Here is a 25,773-nt window from a genome sequence, read left to right as displayed (position 1 = left end):
GCCATGCGACCAGGACGCCGTCTCCATAGCAACCAGCCTCGACTTCCTTTTTTTCTTCTGCTCTTTTTACCTTAAGGCCAGAGAGAGAGAGAAGCAGAGAGACAGTTGAGCGAGCAGGACCCCAGAGGGGAGAGAGGTCTGGGTGGTTAGGGAAGAGCAAGACCCGGGACGAGCAAGCAAACGACTTGGCGGGTCGGGGCCCCATCCCTGGGCGCCTGTTGGGGAAGGAGCACGACAACCCCACCTGGGAAATCTTCCTGACGTTTCTTTCTCCTTTTCCAGCAAAGTTTGCTGAATCTCAGGCGCCATGTCGGTGATTGTGGCGCAAGCCCTCCACATCTTTGGCTTCCAGTCTCGGGTGGCAAATAATATTTGCTTCTTCGATGAACAGATCATAGTGTACCCTGCGGGGAATAGCTGTGTGAAATATCACATTGAGCAGAAATGGCAGAAGTTCATCCCAGGTAAATCAGCTTCCTCCTCTTTCTCCTCCCCACCCCACACCCTGCTCTCCCATGTCCCCTCACTGCCAAGGCTGAAATTTAGGAAAGGAAGTGGGAAGGTGCAGCCACCCACCTAAAATATCAGTCTTCTAAATAGGCAAGGCCTCGTCTGCATTCCTAGCTGCTGACCCTTCCCTTTCAGATTTTAGACATGATACTTGTGCTATTTATTACTAATAAAGTAGCCACCTGGGTTTAAATAGTTGCAGTGTTAGAGATTCAGGCTCGGAACCATAGCTGTCAACATTTGGATTTGAAAATAAGGGATCAGCACCCTCAAAAATAAGGGATCCTCAGCCTCACCTGTCCCGGGGACAGTCTACAGGTTATCTAACAACCTGGGATAGCAGCGGGAAGCAGCGGGAAATGGCGCTGGAATAAGGGAATTTCCCCCCCAAAAAAGGGAAGGTTGACAGCTATGCTCGGAACCCACATATCACATTAAAGTTGGAAAGCATGGTTGAAGCTGGTAGGAAACATCATGCTTCATGGTTTCCAAAAAATAATTACAGTATTTGTTTGTATATGCTTTCACAACAATGTCGTTGACACTTGGTTGCAAGGTGGCTTCTGCCCATTGTTATGTTCTGTCTAGTTTTAGGTGAAATATAAACATTTTCGCTTCTTTCTTATGCTGTTTTAAAATGCAACTTCCCATTAGGTGTATATTTTAGAGATGGTTACGTTCAAGCATTGCTGAACAATTCATCTGAGTATTCTTGGGATGTTTTTGTATAAACTGCTTAGAAAATGATTATATTAAGTGGTATTAAAATGTGATAAATAAACAGATGTTCAGGAAACTATGGTTTAGCATCATGTGAATGAACCTGAGTGAGGTTTCATGGCTGAATGGTTGAATGGCCACCTGTCACGTGATTCCTTCATTGCAGGGAGTTGGACTAGATGACCCTTGAGGTTCCTTACAACTCTATGATTCTATGATTCCATGGGCCTTGCTCTTGCATGCTTCTCTCTCCTCTAGTGTGGCTGTGTTGAGGAGACTGGAAGCACTAGCCTATGTTACCAGTTAAAGGTAAAGGTAAAGGTACCCCTGCCCGTACGGGCCAGTCTTGACAGACTCTGGGGTTGTGCGCCCATCTCACTCAAGAGGCCGGGGGCCAGCGCTGTCCGGAGACACTTCCGGGTCACGTGGCCAGCGTGACATCGCTGCTCTGGCGAGCCAGAGCCGCACATGGAAACGCCGTTTACCTTCCCGCTAGAAAGCGGTCCCTATTTATCTACTTGCATCCGGGGGTGCTTTCGAACTGCTAGGTTGGCAGGCGCTGGGACCGAGCAACGGGAGCGCACCCCGCTGCGGGGATTCGAACCGCCAACCTTTCGATCGGCAAGTCCTAGGCGCTGAGGCTTTTACCCACAGCGCCACCCGCGTCCCCATGTTACCAGTTACCTAACATTTAATTATTGTTTATTGCAACAAGCCAAGTTTGTAAACCAATGTTTGAAGCTTGGCTTGTTTTAGTAAAGGAGAAAAGTGACTGCAATCCCCTCTCTGAGAACCTGCATGATGACACATTCATGCTAATACATAGATTCAGCTATGCTAATACATAATTTGGCTTAATGTTATGTGTGAACTGAGCCAGTGTCTCTACAACAAGGAAATTATTGGGATTTCAGTTTCCTGGATTATCATCTCTATAATCATCTCAGTAATATGTAGTTATTTCCTGAAGTCTTTGAAAAAAAGTTGAAGCCCACATGGGCAACCGTGATATTGGACTTGGCTCCTGAAAATGTAATGTTCCTACATGAAGCTCACATAAGCTTTTTCTTTGTGCTTTATAGGCTCAGAAAAGAGCCAGGGGATGCTAGCACTGGCAATTAGTCCAAATCGACGCTATCTGGCTATTTCAGAGATACTGCAGGATAAACCTACCATCACAATCTATGAACTGTCATCTGTCCCATGCAAGAAGCGGAAGATCTTGAACAGCTTTGATTTTGCGGTCCAAGAATTTATTAGTGTAGCTTTTTCCCCTGATTCTAAATATCTAGTGGCACAGACAGGACCTCCAGAATCAAACCTTGCCTACTGGATGTGGGAAAAGCAAAGAACAATGGCAATTATCAAGGTTGATGTCCAGAACAATCCTCTTTATCAGGTAACATAGAAGAGAAGCACCACATGCATCAGTATAGTACTTGGGTACATGAGGTAATTATCACCACTTGTCATTGCCTCAAAGAGAAAGGCTCTGCCTCCACCATTGGAGACCTCAGTGAGAAAAGTTGCCATATGGAGATAGACTTAGTGTGAAATCTCAGATCTTCTGTTCACATTCTTTTTTTTTTAATAAATTTTTATTAATTTTCCAAACACGTAATAAGAACATACAGTAGACAAAACAAAACATACAAACATCTAAACATGTATAATTTCATAATCTTATTTTCATGCACCTTACTTCTCGGACTTCCCCATACCTCCCCTTTTCTGCATCCTTGTTTTACCTTTCTTCAGCAACCCTTCAACTAATTATTTAATTCACTTTCATTAAATTCTTATTCCCTTAACTTATTGTTTACAGCTGCAATCTCTATTTCTTAACTCCTTAACAACTCAACACTCCTCAATTTTACAACAATTTCTCTTGTCTCAACAAGTGGTTGAGAATTGTACTGCAGTGTAACATCCTTATTTATTTCACAAACTGTGTGTCCTAAACGTGGCTCCTAGCTAGAGTCAGGTTTCTTATTTAGGTTGCTTAGGCAGAACTGTGCAGTTACAACGAAGGACAGGACAAATTCCCTACTCTACTCCTTGTTTTATCATGGAGGCCTTTTTTCTGAAGTATTATGTTTAAATATTTATTATTTTTGTTCCTGTTTGTTTCTTTTATTTTTACACATTTTATATTGTAACACTCTGGTGACCTTTGCTCTTAATTTTTTTAATCAATTGTTCATGTTGCTCATCAAGTAATCATTTATTTTATGTTGTTTTCCTTTCCAGGTGAGCTTCAATCCACAGGATAACACCCAAGTCTGTGTTACAGGATATGGCATTTTTAAGCTATTTAGATACACAGAAGGAACCTTAAAACAGACCAACTTCTTGCGAGGTGAACCTCAAAACTACCTGTCTCATGCCTGGCTTTCTGAAGAGAAGGTGGTTGTGGGCACTGACACAGGCAAGATCTACCTATTTGACTCCGGTGATCTTCGCTGGGAGACAAGTATTGAGCGCAAAGAGACAGTCTCTGAAGTAGATAAGGAGGAACCACAACAGGATTCAGAGAGGTGAGACTGCCTTCAAACTATTGACACTGGAGTGGTCAGTGTGCTCCAGCAGATAATGTGATTTACTATGATCTACAAATGGTATCATGGTCATGACTGTATTGCCTCTCTGAGAAAAGTTATTGCCTCTGAGGCAGCCCTCAGGCTTGAAAAGGTTGTCCACCCATTTTATACACACTTTCCAGAATGTGAGTCCCATTGAACTCAGTGAGACTTAACTTCTGCATAGACATGCGCAGGATTGTACCGTTTGTCCCACTGTCATAGGGGAAGTGTTTTGTCTCACTGTCAAATGGGACTAATCATGATCTGTCACACTTGTTGGAGGATAAATAAATGAAATTTATAAGATATCGTTTAAAAGCTTGTGTAAAGTGCTAATTAAATTCAAGAAGGATGCTTAGGATTGGAGTGTTAGGCTTTGTATACATTACTGGCTTAAAATGCAGCAAGGTCATTGCCCCTCTGCTGCATGTTAAATTGCATAGGCATGCCCTTGTACACCTCAGTACTGTTGGATATGTTTCCAAGTCACGGGGGCATGGTGCATTCATGGGTGCATTCAATCCAGATTGACACTGGATTGAGGCAAGAAACATGAAAACACAGTATTTCACAAACAACTACAGGACAGATGTGGATTGTGGTTAACATTGCATGTACATGGCTTCAGAAACCAGTAGTGAGAGTGCACTGAATGCAGAGTAAATGTGAGTGTGTGCACAGCTTTAGTATCTTCCCTAAACCCTTCAGTACGTTGACTTCGAAATGTTATACCAAGTTCAATGAGACTTATGTCCTAATATATGTGTACAAAATTTCAAATAGGGGAAACTTTATGTTGATACTAGGACTATGTGGCGTCTCTGAAATGAAAAAAACAAGTTTAAAATGAACAACAATCATTTTTTTACGCCTCATGCAACTGACATTTGGAACTTGTTAGACTTCTCTGTTTGCTGCTGATTGATTGATTGATGAATTTCTTTTTAAAGCCTTATTGAGTTTCCTGCTCACAATTCCCCTGAGATTTCCACTGAGGTGGTTTGTGAAACTGAAGCACAGCAGCAAGCAGTTCTACCTCGGGTCTCTGCTATTGCTGCATATTCCAAGGGATTTGCTTGTTCAGCTGGTCCCGGGATTGTTCTACTGTTTGAAAAGTCAGATGAGAAGGAAGGTTACAGAGAAAGCCGAGAGATACGGGTAGGTAAGATGTCTGAGACATGGAATGCTTGATTTATCGCATAGCTCACCAACAATAGAAATGTTGGAGGCAAAAGGAGGAGATTCAGCAGAACTAGAACCCACACTGCGCCAGACACCACTCAACCCCAGCCGCAGGTAGGAGACAAACACATGATGAGGCATTTGCTGATCCCCAACCAACAGACCCAGCCATATCAATGAGATCCAAGGTGGCTAAATGACAAACCCTACCCTGTGGTGCATCACAAGTCTTGCATACAGGAGGTCTCAGGTTCAGGCTTTGGATATGATATTGTGAGGACTGCTGGAGAAAGTCCTCACACACCTACAGGTGCCAAAGCCAATCAGGGGAAGCACTCACATTCCAGTCTGCTGATCTCACACACCCAAGTTGCTGTTTGCATCTTGCAGCCACTGTCATCCCACCTTGCTATACTTGTTCCCTGCTCTGCTTGTTTAATTGATTGCCAGTCCTGCAGGTTATTGCCGCAGCAGACCTTGTTTGCCCACCCTATACCATCTGAATTATCATTGTATCAGTAGTGAGCTTGTGAGCTGCAAGGAGCCTGCCCCCACCCTTCACTCATAGATGGAAGAGAATGTTGCTGAGTCATAGTAGCAAAAATGGAGTACATGGTTCCAGCTAAAAAGCCCATTCTCCATCCCCAGCTCCAGCCCCCTCCACCCTACAGAGGGTTCTGACGAGCTAAGAAAGAGCCTTGAATAAGAGATTGTGCTGACTGTAATCTTCATTAGCTCTTATGAATCATGGGGTGGGGACATCCTTGCAGCAGCTGCAGTGATGAGATCATCAGGATGAGGCTAGGTGGCAGCAGTGAGGTTGGGAGAGCTCCATGGTGGAAGTACCCTTGTAGGTGTACACCTATCTGCAGGGCCAATGGCACCAACCCAATGCTTCCCCAACCTCACCACCACCACTTCATCCTGCTGCTGCTGGGAGGACATCGCTGCCCCACCTCCATGAACCATCACTGTACTTATCCCTCCCTTGTGTGTGGTACTATGATGCTTCTATTTCTTCTGCTCCACTGCCCAGGCTGATGGTGAGAGCTGTTCAGCAGTGGAACAGACCCCCACAAGAGGTCTCCTTCCTTGGGCGTTTTTAAGCAGAGGTTGGATGGTCATCTGTCATGGATGCTTTAGCAGAGATTCTTGCATTGCAGGGGGTTGGACTTGATGACCCTTTGGTCTCCTCCAACTCTAAGATTCTATGATCCCTCAAAACACAAGGGCTGAAGAACGTTTGACAATGTAAGGTAGGGGTGGATATTATGTTCAGTTCAAAATTTTCTTTTATATTCCCTATTTTACCAGCATAACATTGTGAGCATAGGGGTCAGGATTGGGGTTTGATGGAATTTAGGTTATGGACTAAGCCCTCTCTGCCCTGGAATTGCCCATTTTTGGTCCATGTGCCATTTTGGGTCTGTGCTTTTAAAGGTGAAAATCTTTATTAAGGTAATCTTGCTGCCATTGTTTATGGAACATTATCTATTACACAGCTGCAAAACTGGACTAGAAAGTATGTATCTAGGAAAGTAGTTAACTAAGATGCTTTATTTCATAGATTCCACAAGACCAGTGCAGCAATGATCCAAACCAGTCGGACAAACAGGATGTTGTTTGTATTGCCTTCAGTCCTGCAGAGGAAACACTTCTGATCAGCACAACTAAGAATCAGCTCTATCTCCTCTCCATATCAGCAGCTGAGATTAGCAAGGTGAGTTCATTAAGAGCACTGTGTTCTGAGCAACGACTTGCAAATGTGGTGTTCAAAGTAATTTTATATTCTTGTGCTGCAAAGAACAGAACAAAAACAAGAAACCAAGACAGTCTGGTAATATGATTGCATCAAATCAATTACTCAGCAACCCTAAAAAAAAGTGTTGAAAGGAGAACCAGCAACATAAAGAATACTCTCAATTGCACAGTTCTTCACCAGTCATGATATCACCACTGAATAACTCCTATAGCAACTTCACATTGAAAGCACCAATAACCATGCAGCAATATCATGACCACACAACTCACGGCACTTAGGCCTTTCATTGGTATTTCCATCCAGACCATAGCCAGTATCAATTTATGGATATAGAGAGTGGCAGCCTTTCCTGTTGCAACCTCCTTTGCCCTGGTGCATAGACATGTTGGTGTAATCGTCATCAAAACAATTCAAAATGTCATGTTCTCCTGTGAGACAGCAAGGACACATTTCAGCTATCTTAAATACCTCTTGCAGAAAATCTCCCCAAGATTTGTAAGGTCTGTTCTCCAGTCAAATTTCCAGTAGTGGCTGTTTCTGTTTGGACCTCTTCAGAGTACTTTTCTATAGTCACTGGTGTACTTCTCTACAAATACTCTATTTGTCACTAGACTTTCCAGTGCTTTGATAAATTTAGTACATATCAAATGCCTCCTTTTTGCTATGGAGAGAAGTTCAGTGTTGCCTGGTGTTACACCATCACATGAGCAGCTCTAGCTAACATGTTTGTGATATTTCACTAGGGGGAGACAGCTCACTTTGAATACCTGAACCACCCAATACATTCTGCTTCCATTACTGGCTTGGATACCTGCATTCGCAAGCCCCTCGTTGCTACCTGTTCACTGGACAAATCTGTCCGCATCTGGAATTATGAAAACAAGTAAGGGGACATGATCTGTTGCACAGCCTTTTGATTTGTACTGACTATGAATTGTACTCAGACCATGAGTGAGTAGCAATTCACTACAGAGCCCCAGGCAATCATCAGGACAAGTGTCAGTCCTATTCTGATAAATAGAACCTGCTTATATTTACTCAGAGAACAAAATAATATTAAGAGATGGTGCTTGCTCTAGAAATCAGTTGATAGGCAAGGTTCAGTTACATAATTGTACTTCTTCATGGGACTCCTGTGTATGTAACAGAAATATAACCCTAGTTCTAAATCCAGAAAAATTCCATTAAAAATCTGGAGCAATCAAAATTAGAAAGCCTATTTCTTTTATCAACTTTAGGTTTTAAAAATGACAGTTTTATTGTTAGTTCTGGTTATACAAATTGATTCTCATGTGATGCTGAATTAATTTGGTTGCCTGACAGTATGAACTGCCTGTCATGTGAAAAATTATTTTTGCTGCCCTGATGTATGCATTGAAAGGGACTGGTATATCTATGACGCTGTCAAGTTGTCTTTGTTCCCCTTTGTTCACTGTTCCCCAGCATTTGACCTTCTTGGGGGAACTGTGACCAAAAATAGCACTAGGTACAACTTAGCTGCACAGAAGCGTGGTCTGTGCTTTGATTGCCATGGTTGCTCTTGCTGCAGCACACTGGACCTGTACAAGGAATACCAAGAAGAGGCATATGCACTTTCCCTTCACCCTAGTGGACTGTATGTGTTGGTTGGTTTTGCTGACAAACTCCGACTTATGAATCTGCTTATTGACGACATCCGAACTTTCAAGGACTTCACTGTACGAGGGTGCAGAGAGGTGAGCAGTGCAGGGGAAGGAACTGGTGGAGGAGCTTGAATGGGGAACACCAGATTGGGAGGTGGCACAGGCACTTTATGACTAGTAAGTTGTGTTACCACGTTTGCTTGGAACAGGTCTCTCCCTGCCCACCTACAGACTATTTTTCTGTGTTCAGGAAATAACCCATACCAGAACACAATTTCTGGGGGAGATTTTGCTCAAATATGCTAGAGGAATTTCCCCACATTCTGCTGGAATACAGAGTAGGGTGTGATCCCAGAAGGGTGATTTCCAGGTACATACAAAAAGACTGTTGCCTTCTTCCTATGGAATAAGGAGAGTCTTCGAGTTAGGTAGAGTTTAGGATACTTCTTGTACCTGAAGTCTCAGGGTTCCCTGTTGCTAATCAATTAGGCTAGGATTTGAAGGAAGATTCAACAGTTAAGCATTTCAGAAGGTCTCATGCCAGTATACAGTGGTACCTCCGGTTACGAATGGGATCCGTTCTGGAGACCTGGCCGTATCCTGAAATTTTTGTAACCAGAGGTGCCCTTCTGCACATGTGGCGCGATTAAGCGCTTCTGCACACGCACGGTGTGCAGAGCACTTCTGTGCATGCACACGTGGTGAAACGTGGAAGTGTACACTTCCAGGTTTGCAACCCAAAAGTTACGTTACCCGAAGGTATACGTCCACTGTATAGTGTGCGGACACTCTCTTTTCCATTTCAATAGAGTTCAGTGGGACCCTCAAGTAACTTTGTCCTAGTTTGGTAGGTCCTTAATAGCTCACTTTCCCAGACAAAATTTGGAGCCAAAGGAGGGGCACAAAATAGCAGAATACCACTCTCTGACAACAGATGCATCTGGTTGTGATGAAGGATGATTAGAGGCTGTTTTCTGCATGGGCTCCGAATTATGGATATCTGGTACGTACAAAGAGGTTACCTATGTGAAGTCTCGTTGCTTCATGCTGTCTCCTGCTTCTCTCTACAGTGTGCCTTCAGTACAGGAGGTCATCTGTTTGCAGCAGTAAATGGAAATGTGATTCACATTTATTCTGCCACAAGTTTTGAAAACATCATTAACTTGAAAGGGCACAATGGGAAGGTCAGTAAGCGATGCCTACAATACAGGTAGAATAGTACATTAAACTGAATATATTTGAGAAGCCAAAAGAACAGGATTTCTCAAGAAGCTGGTTTAGAGGCTCTGCCTATGATTGAATTCCTTTTTTTATTACAAAGGCACTAGAAACTAAAGAATAGGAGTGAAGGATTAAAAATACTCCAAGGTGCTCCTTCTCTGGCAGTGCAGATATAATGGAATCAGCTTTCTCCTCTGTTACGTGCAATAGCTTAGGTTAAAAGAGAGCCAGCATTTTTACAGTGCTTTGTAATCCTATACACATGTAGAGTAAGTCCAATTGAACTCAGTGGGACTTATTACTGATTTTAATAGGAATGTGCTTAAATTTCTCTTGCTAAAATTAGTAGGGCTTAAAAGTGCTTTTTGTTTGTCTGGGCTCGGTTTATCAAGAAAACAGATATATTATTTAATGTTTGTTTACTGAATTGCCAACAACCTGTTAGATGACTGTGGAGACGACATTCCCTCCAACATCCCTTGCCGTAATTGGCCTCCCAAATATCTGTGCAAAAAAGACTTGAATTTAAGAACTTTGATCCAATGAATTTTAAGGAGCAAGTGGATTCCTCTTGAACTGTCATCAGCCCTGCTTTGATGCCCTAGTGATCACAAATAGGTAAATTCCAAGCTTATGAAATGTTTTGAGATAGCTCCATAAGTTCCACCCATGATTACCTACAGCAGTTCAGTGCCCTCTTATCTCACCATTTTGTGCTTGTGAGTCCAATTTATAGTGAAAGAAGCTGAAGCTTTGCTAAGGAAAGCAAGGGGACTATCTGGGATGGAATGAGATAAGACTTATTAGAGATAAGGGAAAAGGTTAAACAGAATAAAGCAAGTTTGTAAACAGCCACTCTTATGTGATGAGAATTGCCTCCAGGCAACTAGGCAGATAATTTATTATAATTTGGGAGAGTTTCATAAATAATTTTATAATTGACTCCAGTATTTATAAACAATTTTAAGTTACTACAATATACACAAGAGCAAGGTGAATGTGAAAATGAAGCAAATACCTTTTTAACTGAGTTATTAGAAATATGTGTGGGTTCAAAAACTACAGAGCATGTTTTTTGTTATTCACTTTTTATTGATCTGTCAAAAAAGGCATAGAACTTTGAGCAGGGGAGGACAAAACCAGAGGAGCAACAAGGACAGATGGTAATCTGCAGGCCTTTCCTTGCCACTGGCTATTAGCTATGATGTGTTTGGAGACCAAATGTGTGAGCTGTTATAACTCTGAATTCAGTTCATGAACATAATTCCTGACCCTCTTAGCCTGACCTGCTGGATTATAATGGGAATCTTTATCTTAACTGCTTACAGGTAAACTGTGAGCACAAAGGACACAGGGTGAAAAGGGGCTGTGTTCTGTGAGTTTCTTATGTAAAAGGTTTGATGCAATGACACCAGGTAAACAGGCAGAGTACCAAGCAGCAACCTGTCTCTTGTGCCTAAGTAAGGATTGCCTGAGCATTCTATATATATTCTCACTCGCCCCTCCAGGTACGCGCAGTGGCGTGGAGCATGGATGACTATAAACTGGTCTCCTGTGGCACAGATGGGGCTGTATATGAATGGAACCTCCAGAATGGCAAGAGAGAATCCGAGTGTGTGCTCAAGTCCTGCAGCTACAATGGAGTGGCAATATCACCCGATGCAAAAGTCATATTTGCTGTCGGATCTGATCATAGCATCAAGGAGATCTGTGATTCTGCGGTGAGCTCATGTGCAGACACTTATGGAGCTGATCAAAGTGCAGCAAACAATGCAGAAGAAAGTGAAGCTCAGTGAACCCAGTGCTGTAGCCAGTGGCAGAGCTTCATACTCCAGCAATGGGGGGGCGGAGAGCAGGTGGGGGCGGGGTGCCCAGCGGGGGTGGGGGGCAGCCAAAATGGCACCCTACTGGGATTGCGCTCCCAGGGGTGGTGCGCTCCCCCCGCACTCCTCTTCCTCCGCCAGTGGCTGTGGCTTGCCCTCCAGCTTTTAACACCAGTGGTTGCCTATGCCATGTAGTGACAGTTGTGTTCATAGTTTCCTTCTTCTCTATAAGAGTATAGCCATCTATGGAATCTATACCTTGCCTTGGTTGCCAAAAATTGTGGGTTTCTTCCCAGTTATGAAGTTGAGAGGGAAATTCATGACTCTTGAGGCGTTGAGAGGATAACAGGACATTCACAGTGGAGAGAATGAATAATGGATTTGTGTACCCTCTGCCACTTTCCAGTGCAAATTTAATCCTTGCTGAGTGACTTGCTAAAAGCATGGTGGGTGTCCTTTCTTTCAGATACTGCGAGAAGTGCCCACTTTTGAAGTTGCCTACACTTTCATAGTGGTATCTCATTCTGGACGCATGGTGTTCGCCGGAACCTCTGCAGGTACCATTCGGTCCATGAAATACCCACTACCTGTGCACAAGGAATACAATGAATACCAAGCCCATGCTGGTCCAGTCACCAAGGTAAAGGCCAAGTCAGTCTCCAGGTCAACTTAATTGCCATAGCCTTTATTTATCCCTTCTTTTTCTGAGTCTGCAGCAACAAATAATGAAAGGAGGCACACCGTATATCACGCAATGAGCCACAAATGGGCATATCTAAATATGATATATTTATTGTGTATCAAAGTAGCTTAATAAGAATGACAATAGACAACAGAGTCTCTAATCACAGTAATGAGGAAAGTAATGAGAATGAGTTCTACCTAAACAGTACACCCATCAGCCTCATTCTCGGAGTCTTCCAAGCTGAGTGTATGTAGCTGGGAGAGTGTAGGGGAAATCTCTCTGGGTTGCTAGCTTCTCAGACGCTGGAGTGCAACATTTACAGCATTGTTGCTGTACAGTACTATTTTTAAAATGTTATTTCATCCAGAAGGCTTGTTTATCACTTATGCTTTCACCATAGGTTCCAGTAATGTTGAGAGCAAGGGCGTGAGGGTGACTGTGCTTCTTGGTGTCATGTTTAAAATCAGTCTGCTACTGTGCCTCATTAAAAAGATAAGACTGAGATTGATAATGAGAGTGAATGGGAAAGCCACTGAAAACAAGGACAAGTTGTTAATTAAATGGATTCTGAGGAATGGACAGTAGCCTGACAAATGGCAAGGGGAATGCTTGGAGCAAAATGGGGAAAGTGGAGAAGAAGAGATATCACTAGAGGCAAAGAGATGGATATATTTTTAAAATAATTGATCCTTATTAATCCACCCGGAGCATCTTCTTCTGATTCTGCCAACTGCCCTTTCTTTTCTCTGACTCTCCAACTGTGTTTTATTGGAGTTCCATATGCCTTTTTTTCTCCACAGATGTCCATAACAGCTGATGATCAGTTCCTACTAACATCTGCAGAGGATGGCTGCATATTTATCTGGAAAGTTTATGACAAAGAAGGGCGGGGGTTGAAAAGGGAGAGAGATGTGCCATACTCTGATGAAGTATTGATCACTAGAACAGACATGGAAGAGAAGGTCAGTACGGATGAGTTTTGAAATGGGAAGAGAACACATCAGAAGACTTTGTGTCAACTAACCCAAATGTGCTTTATCTCCATGGGGGCAGCACTTACCCAGTACATATCATGGCCCTAGTAGAGAGGAGACAGCAGGTTTGAATTAGCCTTATAATACAAGAATCAAACACTGTACACTTAAAATAGAGCTCATGAGCTACATTGCTCCCTGTCCTGAAACCTACTTCACATGTTATAGGAAATGCATATATATGGCCAGATACAATATATGCTGTCTTTATATATCATCGTTTTTCATATAAACGTGAAGGGCAGGATTCACCTAGCACCCATCAGTGGAAGTCCTGTGCAAGGACTTCTGCTTGCGCAGTAGGGCTTCTTCCCCCACCTGCTTGAAATGGGCTCGGTGGGGGTTGGGAGAACCCCCCCAGAATAGCATTCAGGGGGAAGAGAGGGGGCATTGTTCTGCATGGCATGCTAGAATGCTTGCACTAATGGAACGATTTGAAGGCCACCATTTTGAATTCCACCTGAAATGCCTTGTGTGTATCCATGACAAATTTAACATATGAAACAGCCCTAAAATATGGATCTGGCAAGATACTGTGTACAGTAGATTTTTATTTAATTTGCATATCTGAATGTTTTGCCACCAACTTCTTTTCTTATGATTCCTTACCCTGCAGACTCAGATCATGTTAGAACTAAAAACACGTGTAGAGGAACTGAAGATGGAAAATGAGTACCAGCTGCGCCTCAAGGACATGAATTATAATGAAAAGATTAAAGAACTAACTGAGAAATTCATCCAGGAAATGGAATCACTGAAAACCAAAAACCAGGTGAGCAAATAACTACAACTCTCAGCATTATTGTGTCTTCTTTTTCCCATCATGCAGTCACCTGAGGGATTTGAAGGTTGGTATGCCTAGTTTCAGGTGTAATTCTCATCTCTGTGTATTTCAGGTTTTGAAAGCAGATAAAGAAAAGCAGGAAGCACAGCACCAGGAACAAGTTGCAGAACTAACAGAGAAGCAGGCAAGAGAGGTGCAAGACCTAGGTTAGGAGGACTTTAAGTCACACTTTCCTGCAGACTGTGAGAAAGGGCTTCAGTCCCTATGGTGAAAGATGAAGAAAGAAAACCTTTCCCGTGCTGAGTGTTTGTCGGTCATGGCAAAGGGGCAACTTAGAGGATTGAGTACATAGGCATATTGACAATAATTTGCTTGAATGTAACTGGAATTAACTCATCTTTTTAATTATAATTATATCTCCCTGCCAATAAAGGCAGGAAGAAATGAGCAAACCTAATAAAGAAGAACATAAAGGGGCAATAGATAAGCAGGGCATAGTAAGGTAGGTAACTTTCTGAAAACGGGAGATACCTTTTTAAAGCGTTTTATCTCTGTAAGCCACCAAGAAACAAGGTTTTACTGCACACTTCTTCCATGGCCATCAGTATATTACTGTCATTGCAAAGCCACCACAAGTGGAGTAGTCTGTATCATCTTAGCATCTGCACAGCATTATGCACGTCACATCATTCCCACTTTTGGGGGGATGGCATACAGAAGTTAATCCCCCAGTATTTTCTTTTGTGCCTAAAAAGCCAGAACTACTGAGTATGGAGTTCTGATGTAGACGCACCTGTAAAGAGTGTGCAAATGGGGCTTCAAAGCTAGTGATTAAGGAATAGTATGAGCTAGAGGAGAGAGAAGTGAGCAGGCACCAAGATGTGGGGTCTAAAACGGCTCCCTAAGACTAAGGATATCTGGGAGAGGACAAGACATACCTTACTTTTTAATACATCTCCCTACCCACCCACCCACCCACCCACATTAATTTGTTTTTTAACTCTCTCTTTGGGTCAGAATCTGGCAATAACCAGAAGCTTCTGCTGGAGTTTGAGAAGTACCAGGAGCTTCAGATGAAATCCCAACGCATGCAGGAGGACTATGAGAAGCAGCTTCATGAAATGGAAGAGCACAAAAACCAGGCGCTGGAGGAGCTGACAGAATATTATGAGGCAAAGCTGCTTGAGAAAACCACTCAGCTGGAAGAGGTATGAGCTGTGATGGTTTCATTTTTATTTCTTTTTAAGGATGGGCGCAGTTCTACAATGCTTGAAGTTACTACCGATTCAGCCCTTCATCGCTCTTCTGACTTCCACTAGCTGTGCTCTGAAGTTGAGCTCTGATCTGTGTACACTCTTGTCCTTGCCCCTCCTGATTAGGCAACCATCTCCCATCCCAAACACAGATCTTTCCAGTCTTCTTCTTCCCTGAGTGCCACATGTTACTGCGTTTAACTTACAGTTCTCTCAGATAAAACCCCTAGGCAGGCTGACCTGTTTCTGGCTTAGATAGGATTGCCATATTTCAAAAAGTAAAAGTAAACCACGCCAACAAAAAGTCTCTGTATGACAACATTCATACCGTATTTTTCGCTCTATGAAACACACTTTCCCCCTCCTAAAAAGTAAGGGGAAATGTGTGTGCATCTTATGGAGCGAATGCAGGCGGGAAGCTCTCAGGCTGGTTCACAGAAAAGATCAACATAAAAACCACAAAATATATAATCAAAATAAAAACAACATTCCAATAACACCCCCCCCTTAAAAAAAAGAGCCACTCTACTGGATCCTACTAAGCAAGTTTCACAACTACAGAGATTCTAATTTAAAGTACTCTTCAAGTAGATTATTCTCAACCCTACTCACCTGTCCTTTCTGGCTGAAGTCAATGACAGCTCCAAACTCTCATTTTTTCATCCTTACTGTACTCAGAGTGACATAAGTAGCTGGATGTTTCTATCATTCACCTTTCCATACATATGCTTTTTAATATCCAGACTCGCCCACCTGTCAGAGTTCACCTGCAAGGTTGGTGGAGGTAAAAATCTGGTGCACTGGTCAGATCCACTTACCCACCACTAATTTATGAACTGGGTCATTCAGTGCTTTTGTAACATGTAATTAAGCCTCCAGCACTGTAACATCATGTTGCTGCATTGCCATCCCCGGAGAGCTTGTGTCAATCTGCCTCATCTCCAAACTAGCCCAGGGTCTTGCCTCTCCCAGGCAATCATTTCAGTCTGATCCCTTAACAGTCTGGCTCCTTTAACTCCTCCTTTTTACTTTTCTCCTTCCTAACTTTCAGGCTCAAGATGAATCAAGAACTCAGCTCCGAGAATTTGAGGAAACTAAGAAACAAATTGAAGAAGATGAGGATCGAGAAATCCAGGACATAAAAATTAAGTATGAGAGGCGACTTCGTGAGGAAAGAGAATCAAATTTGCGGCTAAAAGGGGAGACAGGAATCATGAGGAAGAAGGTATGCTCACCTGTTTCAGGCTATCAGATTTCTGGTTTGTGATCATTTATTTCAAGATGTATATACCACTTTCTCTGCTAACAAAATGACAATAAAATAGATAATAAGAGTAGATTAAAATTATAAAAAGCAACACAAATTTTAATACCCAACTGTCTATTGAAACAGTGTCACAGAAATGTCAACAAAAATCTGTTTTACATCTAATGTAAAATTATTTCCTAAAATGCAAGGTTTTATCTAAACGCTGGAATGCTAGCAAAGGGCCAAATTAAATGTTATGTTAATTGTACAAATGGCCCTTGCATGCTTGTTTTTCTTTAATTGTCAGATGATTGACAGGTGGGTCATCCCACCCACCTGTCCAACTCCCTTATGCAGTGCTTCCCAATATCCATCTGCCTATTAGGTGTTTGGGAAGTTCTGTGTAAAGTGCTTGGCATGCTCAGCATTTTCCAAGCACCCAGTATAGGGTTGGCAAAGCTCCTTTCTGCAAGGATCAGCTGTTTGACCGAGTTTCCCATTAGAGATTTGGTTGCACAGCCAATCCTGCAGGTTTGAACTCACTGTCCATCAGTTGATGGGCCATGATCAACTCTGCTTCCTGAAGGCATCAGCTGTGCAGGGATATGGAGATGCCCACCATGTAGCTTTCACTGATTCTTGTCAGCAGTTCTCATGGAGCTGTTGCTGGGTGAGACACTGGCTTCAGACTGAAAGATACCTTATGCTTTTTTCTCTAGTTCAACAGTCTGCAGAAAGAGATTGAAGAGCGCTGCAGTGACATTGAGGCAATGAAGGTGGAGCAGCAAAAGTTGCAAGGAATCATTAAAGCCTTAGAGAAGGACATCCAGGGGCTGAAGAGAGAGATTCAAGAAAGAGATGAGACCATTCAAGACAAGGTGAGGTGCTTGGATCTATGCTCCTTTCCCACCCCTCTACCCCCAGCTGGATTTTGCTGTCCAAATCTACAAAGGCTCTGAATTCTTAGAATTCATTATCCCTTCTCTGATATTTCTGGCACTTTTCCTTTTTCCTCCTCATATGCCACCTTCCCACACATTGTCTCTTGACTCCACTGATGTAGGGCTGAAGTTGTAAGAGATCCCCACTCACCTCATGTCTCTATTTTATTTGTCCCAGGAGAAGCGAATTTACGATCTAAAGAAAAAAAACCAAGAACTGGAGAAGTTCAAATTTGTACTAGATTATAAAATAAAGGAGTTGAAGAAGCAAATAGAGCCGCGTGAGAATGATATCAAAGCTATGAAGGAGCAGATCCAGGAGGTGAGAAGCAGTTTAGGCAGCCCACTCCCAGCCCTGAAGCTGAGCCAGCTTGAAAACCATAGCAGGCCACAGGCCTCCTTTAAAACCTCTTCTCGTCTCATGCATCTGTGCAGATGGAAGGAGAGCTGGAACGTTTCCACAAGCAGAACACACAACTGGAACTGAACATATCAGAGCTACGGCTAAAACTGAAAGCCACAGACCGGGAGATGCACAAAGAGATGCAAAAGGTGTGTCAAATGGCAGCTGAAAAAAGTGGTACACCAAATTATAACTGGTCCTTCTTTAGGGTGTCATATACAGACTAAGATGAGCTCTAAAGTTTCCTTCCATCTTTATGATTCTGTAATGGTAATTGAAATTTTCTTCCACTGAATCTAGTGTTTAAATTTCACATCAAAGCAAAGGTAATGACAAATGTGTTGGGGCTGCTCTAATATAATAATTTAATAGGTGACTTTGCACAAGCCTGTCCATGACTTGATGACTTGCATATGTAAAACAACAATTTCATTTCAGGCTTTCACATTATTTTGTATCTCCTAAAACTGAATGCTCTGCTTTTTCCTGAAGACAACTTATACATTCAGCTGTCGGTTAGCAAGCTATGTAGAGCTGGAAATTCAAGTGATGAAGAAGTACTGTGGGATTTGAAATGTTTAACGGGGTCCCGATAGGTTGGGTACCCTCTGGCCAGTATTTGTCCCACAGACAATTTGTGAGATGTAATTTGAGCCAGAGCAAGGAAGCCTCACCAACAGGCAATGTATTCTGCTGCATCAAGCTTTGGTGTTCCTCTGACTGCAGGAACGAGACATGGAAGCACTTGTCAAGCGATTTAAAACAGATCTTCACAACTGTGTAGGCCTCATCCAGGAACCCAAGAAACTGAAGGAGAGCATCCGGGATATCTATGAAAAGTATGTGCAGAAGGCAGATATGGTAAGTGAAAGTTCTTCTCTCTCAGCAGCAGATACCCACCATACTTCCTTTGAGCTCACTTCATTTGCTCCATCAGGTGGAAATTGTTGGCGTTGACACAGACTTGCATCAAGAGTACACACGGCAGCGAGAGCATCTTGAGCGCAACCTGGCAACACTGAAAAAGAAGGTGATAAAAGAAGGCGAGGTACATCGTGCAGACTATGTGCGCATCATGCAGGTACTAGCACTGTGAGGGGAACTGGGCAGGTCCACTCTTCTAAACTGCTATAAGAAAAAAGTTCTATTTGCTCCATTCCCAGGTCCAGAAGGTCCAGAAATTTCAGTTTAAATAATGAATTTCAAATGTGGATTTGAAAAGTACTGTGGGTGGGATTCACCTAACGAGTCCCATCAGCAGAAGCCCTACACAAGAACTTCTACTGGCACAACTGGGCTTTCCCATGTGCCCCCCTAAATTGGCTCTGCAGAGCTCAGGAGAACCCCTGTTTTGTTTTAATAGATAGGCAATGCATACCTGGCAAATATGGAGAACACAAGAGGCATCCTCCATACCTTTATACCCAAAGCATCTGCTTTGTTTAGCTCTTGGTCTTGTTCTGCATATCAGTATGCTTTTCCACAATGTCAGCAATTTCTTTTTGGTGTATAGACAGTAAATTTCCTATCACCTTAGCTATACTACATCTTGTTTCTGTAGGAAAATGTGAGCCTCATCAAGGAAATAAATGAGCTGCGGAGAGAACTGAAGGTCACCCGTACTCAAGTTCTTGACCTCCAGTCAACCTTGGGGCTCCTTATGAAACGCAAGAAGCAACCAGCACAATCCCTAGGTAACCAAGTTGTTATTCAGCTCACTTTCCCCTTCTGCTCTTTCCCAGAAAATGTTTCCATTTCTTTCCTTTTGGCCCCTTTTCCCTAGAACAGGGGTGGGCAACTGTTTTGTTCCCAAGGGCGACATGCAGCTGTTGGCGGTGCTGTATTGCTAGTGGGAGGGGTTGATCAAAAGTTGGCTGGCATGTGTAAGTCTCTCATGTTCTACACTCACTTTGGTATTTTGTATTATCTAAAAGATTATGTTCTGCTGCTATTGTAGATGCTGATCCAATTTTAAAATGCACCTTACGTACTTTATAGTCATATTGCTCTGGGATTAACACAGTAACAGTTGTCTTTGCAAAACAACTGGTTGTGAGCAAAGCAAAAGCCTAAGTTTCAGTTCTACTTTTCTGCAAGGAGGATTGAACAAGATGCTGTTAGTGAGCCCCCACTCCCTAAGTTAGCCAACCACCTCCTAGAGAGAGGTAGATTGGATAAAAACATGCAGAGGTTCTTTAGCTCCTCTCACTGCTTCCTTACTGCTTAGAGAGGCAGTGTCCAGGAGTGTCGTGAAGTGTCCAGGAACTGTCAGTGGGCCTTGTTCTTTGGTGTAGACCTTGGAAATTGCCCAATAATTCCAACCCCTGTTTTCCTTTTATCCTTTCTGTTGTGTTCATGGCTATCCCTCATCCTGGCTCATCTCTTTGAGGTATTTTCTACAGTTACAACCAAGCAATGTGATTTTTCCATTTCCTCCAGCTCCCTCCCCTGAACGGCACACTCCAACCATCCTACGGTTGAATCCAGAGGAGGAAACGGAGAGGATCATTGAAATGCAGCGGTTGGAAATCAAGTACCTCCAAGACCAAATGCAAGGGCAGGAAAAAGCTCTTGCAGTTCGGCCTACATCAGGTTCGAAACTTCCCTTGCTAGAACTGGACAGAAGCAGCGGTGGACAATCACAATGACATGTGCAGAAGACACCCAAACTTAGCTAATCTTCTCTGCATCTCTAGAGAAGGACCCACTCCTACCCTGACCCTTTGGGTTCTTTGTTTTTGTTTTAGCACCTCTGATTCTGGATAAGGAAAGGAAACAATAAACAAGTCAGACCAGATTTGTCTGCCTCTTGCTAATACGTTGCAAGTCTCCAAACAGGAGAAACAAGTGAAAAAACATGCAGAGCACCAGGGGAAAAGCTGGCTGCTCATGTTGTTGTTGTTGTTTAGTCGTTTAGTCGTGTCCGACTCTTCGTGACCCCATGGACCAGAGCACGCCAGGCACTCCTGTCTTTCACTGCCTCCCGCAGTTTGGTCAGGCTCATGTTTGTAGCTTCGAGAACACTATCCAACCATCTCATCCTCTGTCGTCCCCTTCTCCTAGTGCCCTCCATCTTTCCCAACATCAGGGTCTTTTCCAGGGAGTCTTCTCTTCTCATGAGGTGGCCAAAGTATTGGAGCCTCAACTTCACGATCTGTCCTTCCAGTGAGCACTCAGGTCTGATTTCCTTAAGAATGGATGCGTTTGATCTTCTTGCAGTCCATGGGACTCTCAACAGTCTCCTCCAGCACCATAATTCAAAAGCATCAATTCTTCGGCGATCAGCCTTCTTTATGGTCCAGCTCTCACTTCCATACATCACTACTGGGAAAACCATGGCTTTAACTATACGGACCTTTGTTGGTAAGGTGATGTCTCTACTTTTTAAGATGTTGTCTAGATTTGCCATCGCCTTTCTCCCAAGGAGCAGGCGTCTTTTAATTTCGTGACTGCTGTCACCATCTGCAGTGATCATGGAGCCCAAGAAAATAAAATCTCTCACTGCCTCCATTTCTTCCCCTTCTATTTGCCAGGAGGTGATGGGACCAGTGGCCATGATCTTCGTTTTTTTGATGTTGAGCTTCAGACCATATTTTGCGCTCTCCTCTTTCACCCTCATTAAAAGGTTCTTTAATTCCTCCTCACTTTCTGCCATCAAGGTTGTGTCATCTGCATATCTGAGGCTGCTCATAGGTGAGGCCATATCTCTACCGCACAGCATAGCTCTGTTTCAACTCAAAGCAAAAATCCTGTTGGAGACAGGACCCTTGTGCCTAGCATTGATGTAAGAAAGTCTCAACTCTACACATTCTCTGTCCTCTGAGCTAGTCTGGGAAATAAAGGATTGCCTGCATCTTTTCCCATTGGCAGCAAAACTTTGATTGATGAGACCCTGTTGGTACACTCTGTGGCAGATCCATTGCTCTCTTCTGAGTTGCTTTTCCAGCTATTTGCAGAACAGTAAATCTGTGCATGGCTGACTGCAGGTGTGAACCTACTTACACACCCAACCTAGGAGTCCTCAATCCTTCCCCATATCTAATTAAACAAACAAACAAACCTGTCAGCTGAACTGAGGGCTAAACAGAAATATATTTGCATATGCAGGCACATGTGCATGCGCACACAAGATGCCAAAAGAGAGGGAGAATAATGGACCTTGGGGAATTCCACCTTGGGGCAACTGATGCTTGCCATGATATGCTTGAGTTGGTACTCAGAGCAGGGCCTGTGAAGCAGGTTGCTATTGACATAGGGGACAATATAAAAAAGGCACTCCCTAAGATATGTGGGGTCCAGGCTGCAAATGACTTGACAGGTATGCATCAGGGCCTTGAATGGAAGTTGGAAGCATATTGACAGCCAGTGAAAATGCAACGAAACTAGCTGACTGTGTTTGCAACAATAATATGCCTTCTGCTTTTCGGATACCAACATTGACTGTTCTGTAATCTAATCTCCTTAGTAACGTATCCTTTTCACAACACAACCATTTGTTTTCTGTCCTCCATGAAGCAACAAAGCAAAAGCACTTCAGCAATTTATGGTGCGCTGGTGATAAGCTATACCCTTCAAGTTATTGCTCCCTGACTTATCAGAACAAGACTCTGCAGCATCCTGGGTCAAGTAGTTTCACTATTCTCTTAATTATTTGCATTTACTAATCAAAAGCCTTCTGAAATTCACCAATTCACCAGTTGCTGTAACTGCTTTAGAAACTTTTTTAGAAGATCAGCAGAGGGGAGTCCTTAACAAGGCAGATGCTCTTCAGAGTAAGCTACATGTAATGCTTTCTATGAACTAATTAATAATATGCATGCCTACAATGCCTAAATCATTCATATCCCATGTTCTTCCGTATGTCCATCACTAATTCTTCCGGCAATGGCAGCGGATGTGAATCAATCTTTTTCTTGATAATTATTAGGTAGCTAGGAGTGATCTTCCTCTGACAGGTGCTTAAAACACTCCTTAATAGTTAAGTCTTTGCTCCACAATGGTGCAATGCTGCCCTCAGGTGAGAAGTTTTTCCCATGGTGCACGCACACACAGGCACTTCAGAAGATGTAATTAGAGAACATGCCATAAGGATGTTGTCCTGATCAGAGAAGATTGCTGAACAACCCACTGCTGACAAACCATCTCACCAAGGGACTTTCGGAGTCTAGCACTTGCTGGAAGATTACTCCTAGACCAGAGGAAGTTCATGGAACAGAGGCAGAATGGCAATGTAGGTTTTATTGGATGTTTTAGCTATGTTTACAGTCATGTCTTGGATTCTGAGGCAGCATAACAATCCTTTGTGCTCATGTCATGCCTGCATCACACGGTAAGGTTTTTCTTTTCTTTTTTTACAAGAAGGTATGTTAGTATTTTTCTTTGTGTCAACATAGCTATGAAAACCATGCTTTGCATTCTAGCGCACACTTAGTCTTCATATTTCACCCAGTGTTTTCCAAACAAAACTTGCATGTTTTTAACAGGAATCAATTCACACACGGTATCAGTGCAGCATTGTCTCCTGCTAAAACATACCTGTTTAAATCAGACAGTATCTCTAGAGTAGGGGAGAGGGTAAGTATTATACTGTATAAAGGTAAAGGGGACCCCTGATCATTAGGTCCAGTTGTGGCCGACTCTGGGGTTGCGGCACTCATCTCGCTTTATTGGCCGAGGGAGCCGGCGTACAGCTTCCGGGTCATGTGGCCAGCATGACTAAGCTGCTTCTGGCAAAGCAGAGCAGCACACTGAAACGCCGTTTACCTTCCCGCCGCAGCGGTACCTATTTATCTACTTGCACTTTGATGTGCTTTCGAACTGCTAGGTTGGCAGGAGCTGGGACCGAGCAATGGGAGCTCACCCCATCGCAGGGATTCGAACCACCAACCTTCTGATCGGCAAGTCCTAGGCTCTGTGGTTTAACCTACAGCGCCACCCGCGTCCCTATTATACTGTATCAGTTGTGCAAATTGGTAGTCAACCAGAAGAAAGGTGTTGAAGACAGGGTTAGGGTGGGAAGTAGTACCACAGATTTACAGAAGGAAATGTGAATTGTCATGCACATAATCAGGCATTACACCAGACAGTTTATGTTGCAAGAAGCCTACCAGAAGTTCAAAAAATCCTTCCAACTGAAGATATGACCATTGTCATTTATAGGAAAGGAATATGTGCTATTGTATTACACTCGGGTAAGGGAAGACACAATAAATGAAGAGAGGGAAGAGTAACAGAATCCAATAACTCGGCATGATTTAGAAATCGCATAACCTGGAATTGTGACTTTTTGTCAGGAACAAGATAGGTAGGAAATGTGAAGCCAATGGAAGACAGGCCTTGCAGTATGTGATGGCAAGGTAGGGGAGAAAGAGGAAGAAAAGCAATCCTAGACTGCTGCTGTCACCATCAACCACAAATCTTTTAGCACTCAAAACCCTGGTGGCACTCGGCTTGACCGTGTGTTGGATATGCTGAACTCTGACGTGAGCTTGCTGGATGACCATATACATGGTTCTCTTTCTATCACATTTATCTATCAAATGGATATAACAATACCACCTATCATAAGCTTTCCCCGCTCCCACAATAATGAAGTACAGGCAGTATTGGAGTATTGAGATAAAAATATGTATTAAGTCAAGCCTTCAATCTCATGAAAAGCAAGACATTTACAAGTCTTAGAAAATATCATATGCAATCTTCTCCCCGCAAAAAACTGAATGCTGTGTTGCACCAACTATCTTGAGTGTCCCATAGCAATGGTACTTGCCTACCCACTCAGTATTACTTAAATATACCTCTGTATACTGAAAGGATTTGGGAACCTTAAGTTAATGGATAGAAGGGGGGCAGAGAGAGATGGTTCCTAGTCTCTCTATTTTGTTAATCCAAAAACCAAGTACAGTGGTACCTCGGGTTATATACGCTTCAGGTTACATACGCTTCAGGTTACAGACTCTGCTAACCCAGAAATAGTACCTCGGGTTAAGAACTTTGCTTCAGGATGAGAACAGAAATTGTGCTCCGGCAGCGCGGCGGCAGCAGGAGGCCCCATTAGCTAAAGTGGTGCTTCAGGTTAAGAACAGTTTCAGGTTAAGAACGGACCTCCGGAATGAATTAAGTACTTAACCCGAGGGACCACTGTATCTTGTTTATTCACTTACTTTATTTTGATGAAACCATCATGGGAGGAAAGGCTTCGAGGGTGTAAGGGGTTTACTGCCCATCAGTCAAAGTCTGATCCATTCATTAGCCAATATTCCCACAAGTCCCTACTCTTTTAGAAGTGATTATAGTATACTATCCTAGTCATACCGTTACTACTTAGACACCAAGGCAGGCATAGGCAAACTCAGCCCTCCAAATGTTTTGGGACTACAACTCCCATCATCCCTAGCAAACAGGACTAGCGGTCAGGGATGATGGGAGTTGTAGTCCCAAAACACCTGGAGGGCCGAGTTTGCCCATGCCTGCACTAAGGCCATGAGAAGATCCTGCCCGGTCAGAACTTTTTCTCCCAAAGGCCAATAAAATGCCTTGCTTTAGGCTAAAAGAAAACCTCTCTTTTCAAGACGTCTGATGAAGATTCCTACCTTCATGACGGGTGCACAAAAATGCAGAATGGCTGTGTTTCTTTCCTGGCACCACCCTGCATTCTAAATGGCCCCATGCCTGTCTGCTGCCCCTTAGCAAAAGTCAGAATGCGACTGTGCTGCTCCTTAGGGGGTGGAAATGTGAACCCGTCTGGCAAGGAGCTTGTCTGGTGAGGGTTAACGTAGAACTCTTTCAACCTGTATTTGCTTACCTCTGCCTGTATTGTATATCCTCCTGTCTCCCTTGCTCCATCGGCCTTCTTATTTCCGCTTCCCTCAAGCACACAGTCACCAGGCTGGAATGCTTCCAAGGACAACAGCAGGTTGTCTCTCCATCCCCACCCTTCTGGAGAATGTACCTGCCTGGGCAAAGGTCAGCGTGTGCTACGAGCCTATCAGACGCGGCACCT

General features: G+C 43.3%; 1 protein-coding gene and 1 long non-coding RNA gene across 4 annotated transcripts; one reads left to right on the top strand and one right to left on the bottom strand.

Annotated features, from left to right (window-relative positions):
* The first annotated feature begins 155 nt into the window (after positions 1-155).
* CFAP57 (cilia and flagella associated protein 57) lies at positions 156-20,568 on the top strand. Of its 2 annotated transcripts, none has more exons than XM_028733801.2 (22): positions 156-464; positions 2,313-2,629; positions 3,481-3,767; positions 4,763-4,970; positions 6,562-6,714; positions 7,500-7,639; positions 8,306-8,471; positions 9,449-9,562; positions 11,108-11,320; positions 11,889-12,062; positions 12,908-13,069; positions 13,758-13,913; positions 14,038-14,131; positions 14,943-15,133; positions 16,230-16,403; positions 17,147-17,305; positions 17,547-17,690; positions 17,804-17,920; positions 18,498-18,632; positions 18,709-18,852; positions 19,333-19,465; positions 20,211-20,568. In XM_028733801.2, exons 1-22 carry the CDS (start codon positions 308-310, stop codon positions 20,417-20,419), a joined length of 3,747 nt encoding a protein of 1,248 aa, XP_028589634.2. In that variant the 5' UTR covers positions 156-307; the 3' UTR covers positions 20,420-20,568. The 2 variants fall into 2 exon arrangements, with proteins under 2 accessions (XP_028589634.2, XP_077784959.1); XM_077928833.1 differs by having other exon boundaries at positions 17,547-17,762.
* LOC114599153 (uncharacterized) lies at positions 18,113-25,711 on the bottom strand. 2 transcript variants are annotated; one of them, XR_003707262.2, is made up of 3 exons: positions 25,576-25,708; positions 18,692-18,789; positions 18,113-18,601 (listed from the first exon to the last, which is right to left on the bottom strand). It is a non-coding gene; the product is annotated as an uncharacterized LOC114599153 (long non-coding RNA). The 2 variants fall into 2 exon arrangements; XR_013392945.1 differs by having other exon boundaries at positions 18,113-18,789; positions 25,576-25,711.
* Between the last annotated feature and the right edge of the window lie 62 nt (positions 25,712-25,773).

The sequence above is a fragment of the Podarcis muralis genome, chromosome 5 (genome assembly GCF_964188315.1).
Source record: "Podarcis muralis chromosome 5, rPodMur119.hap1.1, whole genome shotgun sequence".
Taxonomy (NCBI): Eukaryota; Metazoa; Chordata; class Lepidosauria; order Squamata; family Lacertidae; genus Podarcis; species Podarcis muralis.
The sequence above is the reverse complement of the archived record's forward strand: the minus strand, read 5'-3'. Positions and strand labels throughout refer to the sequence as shown.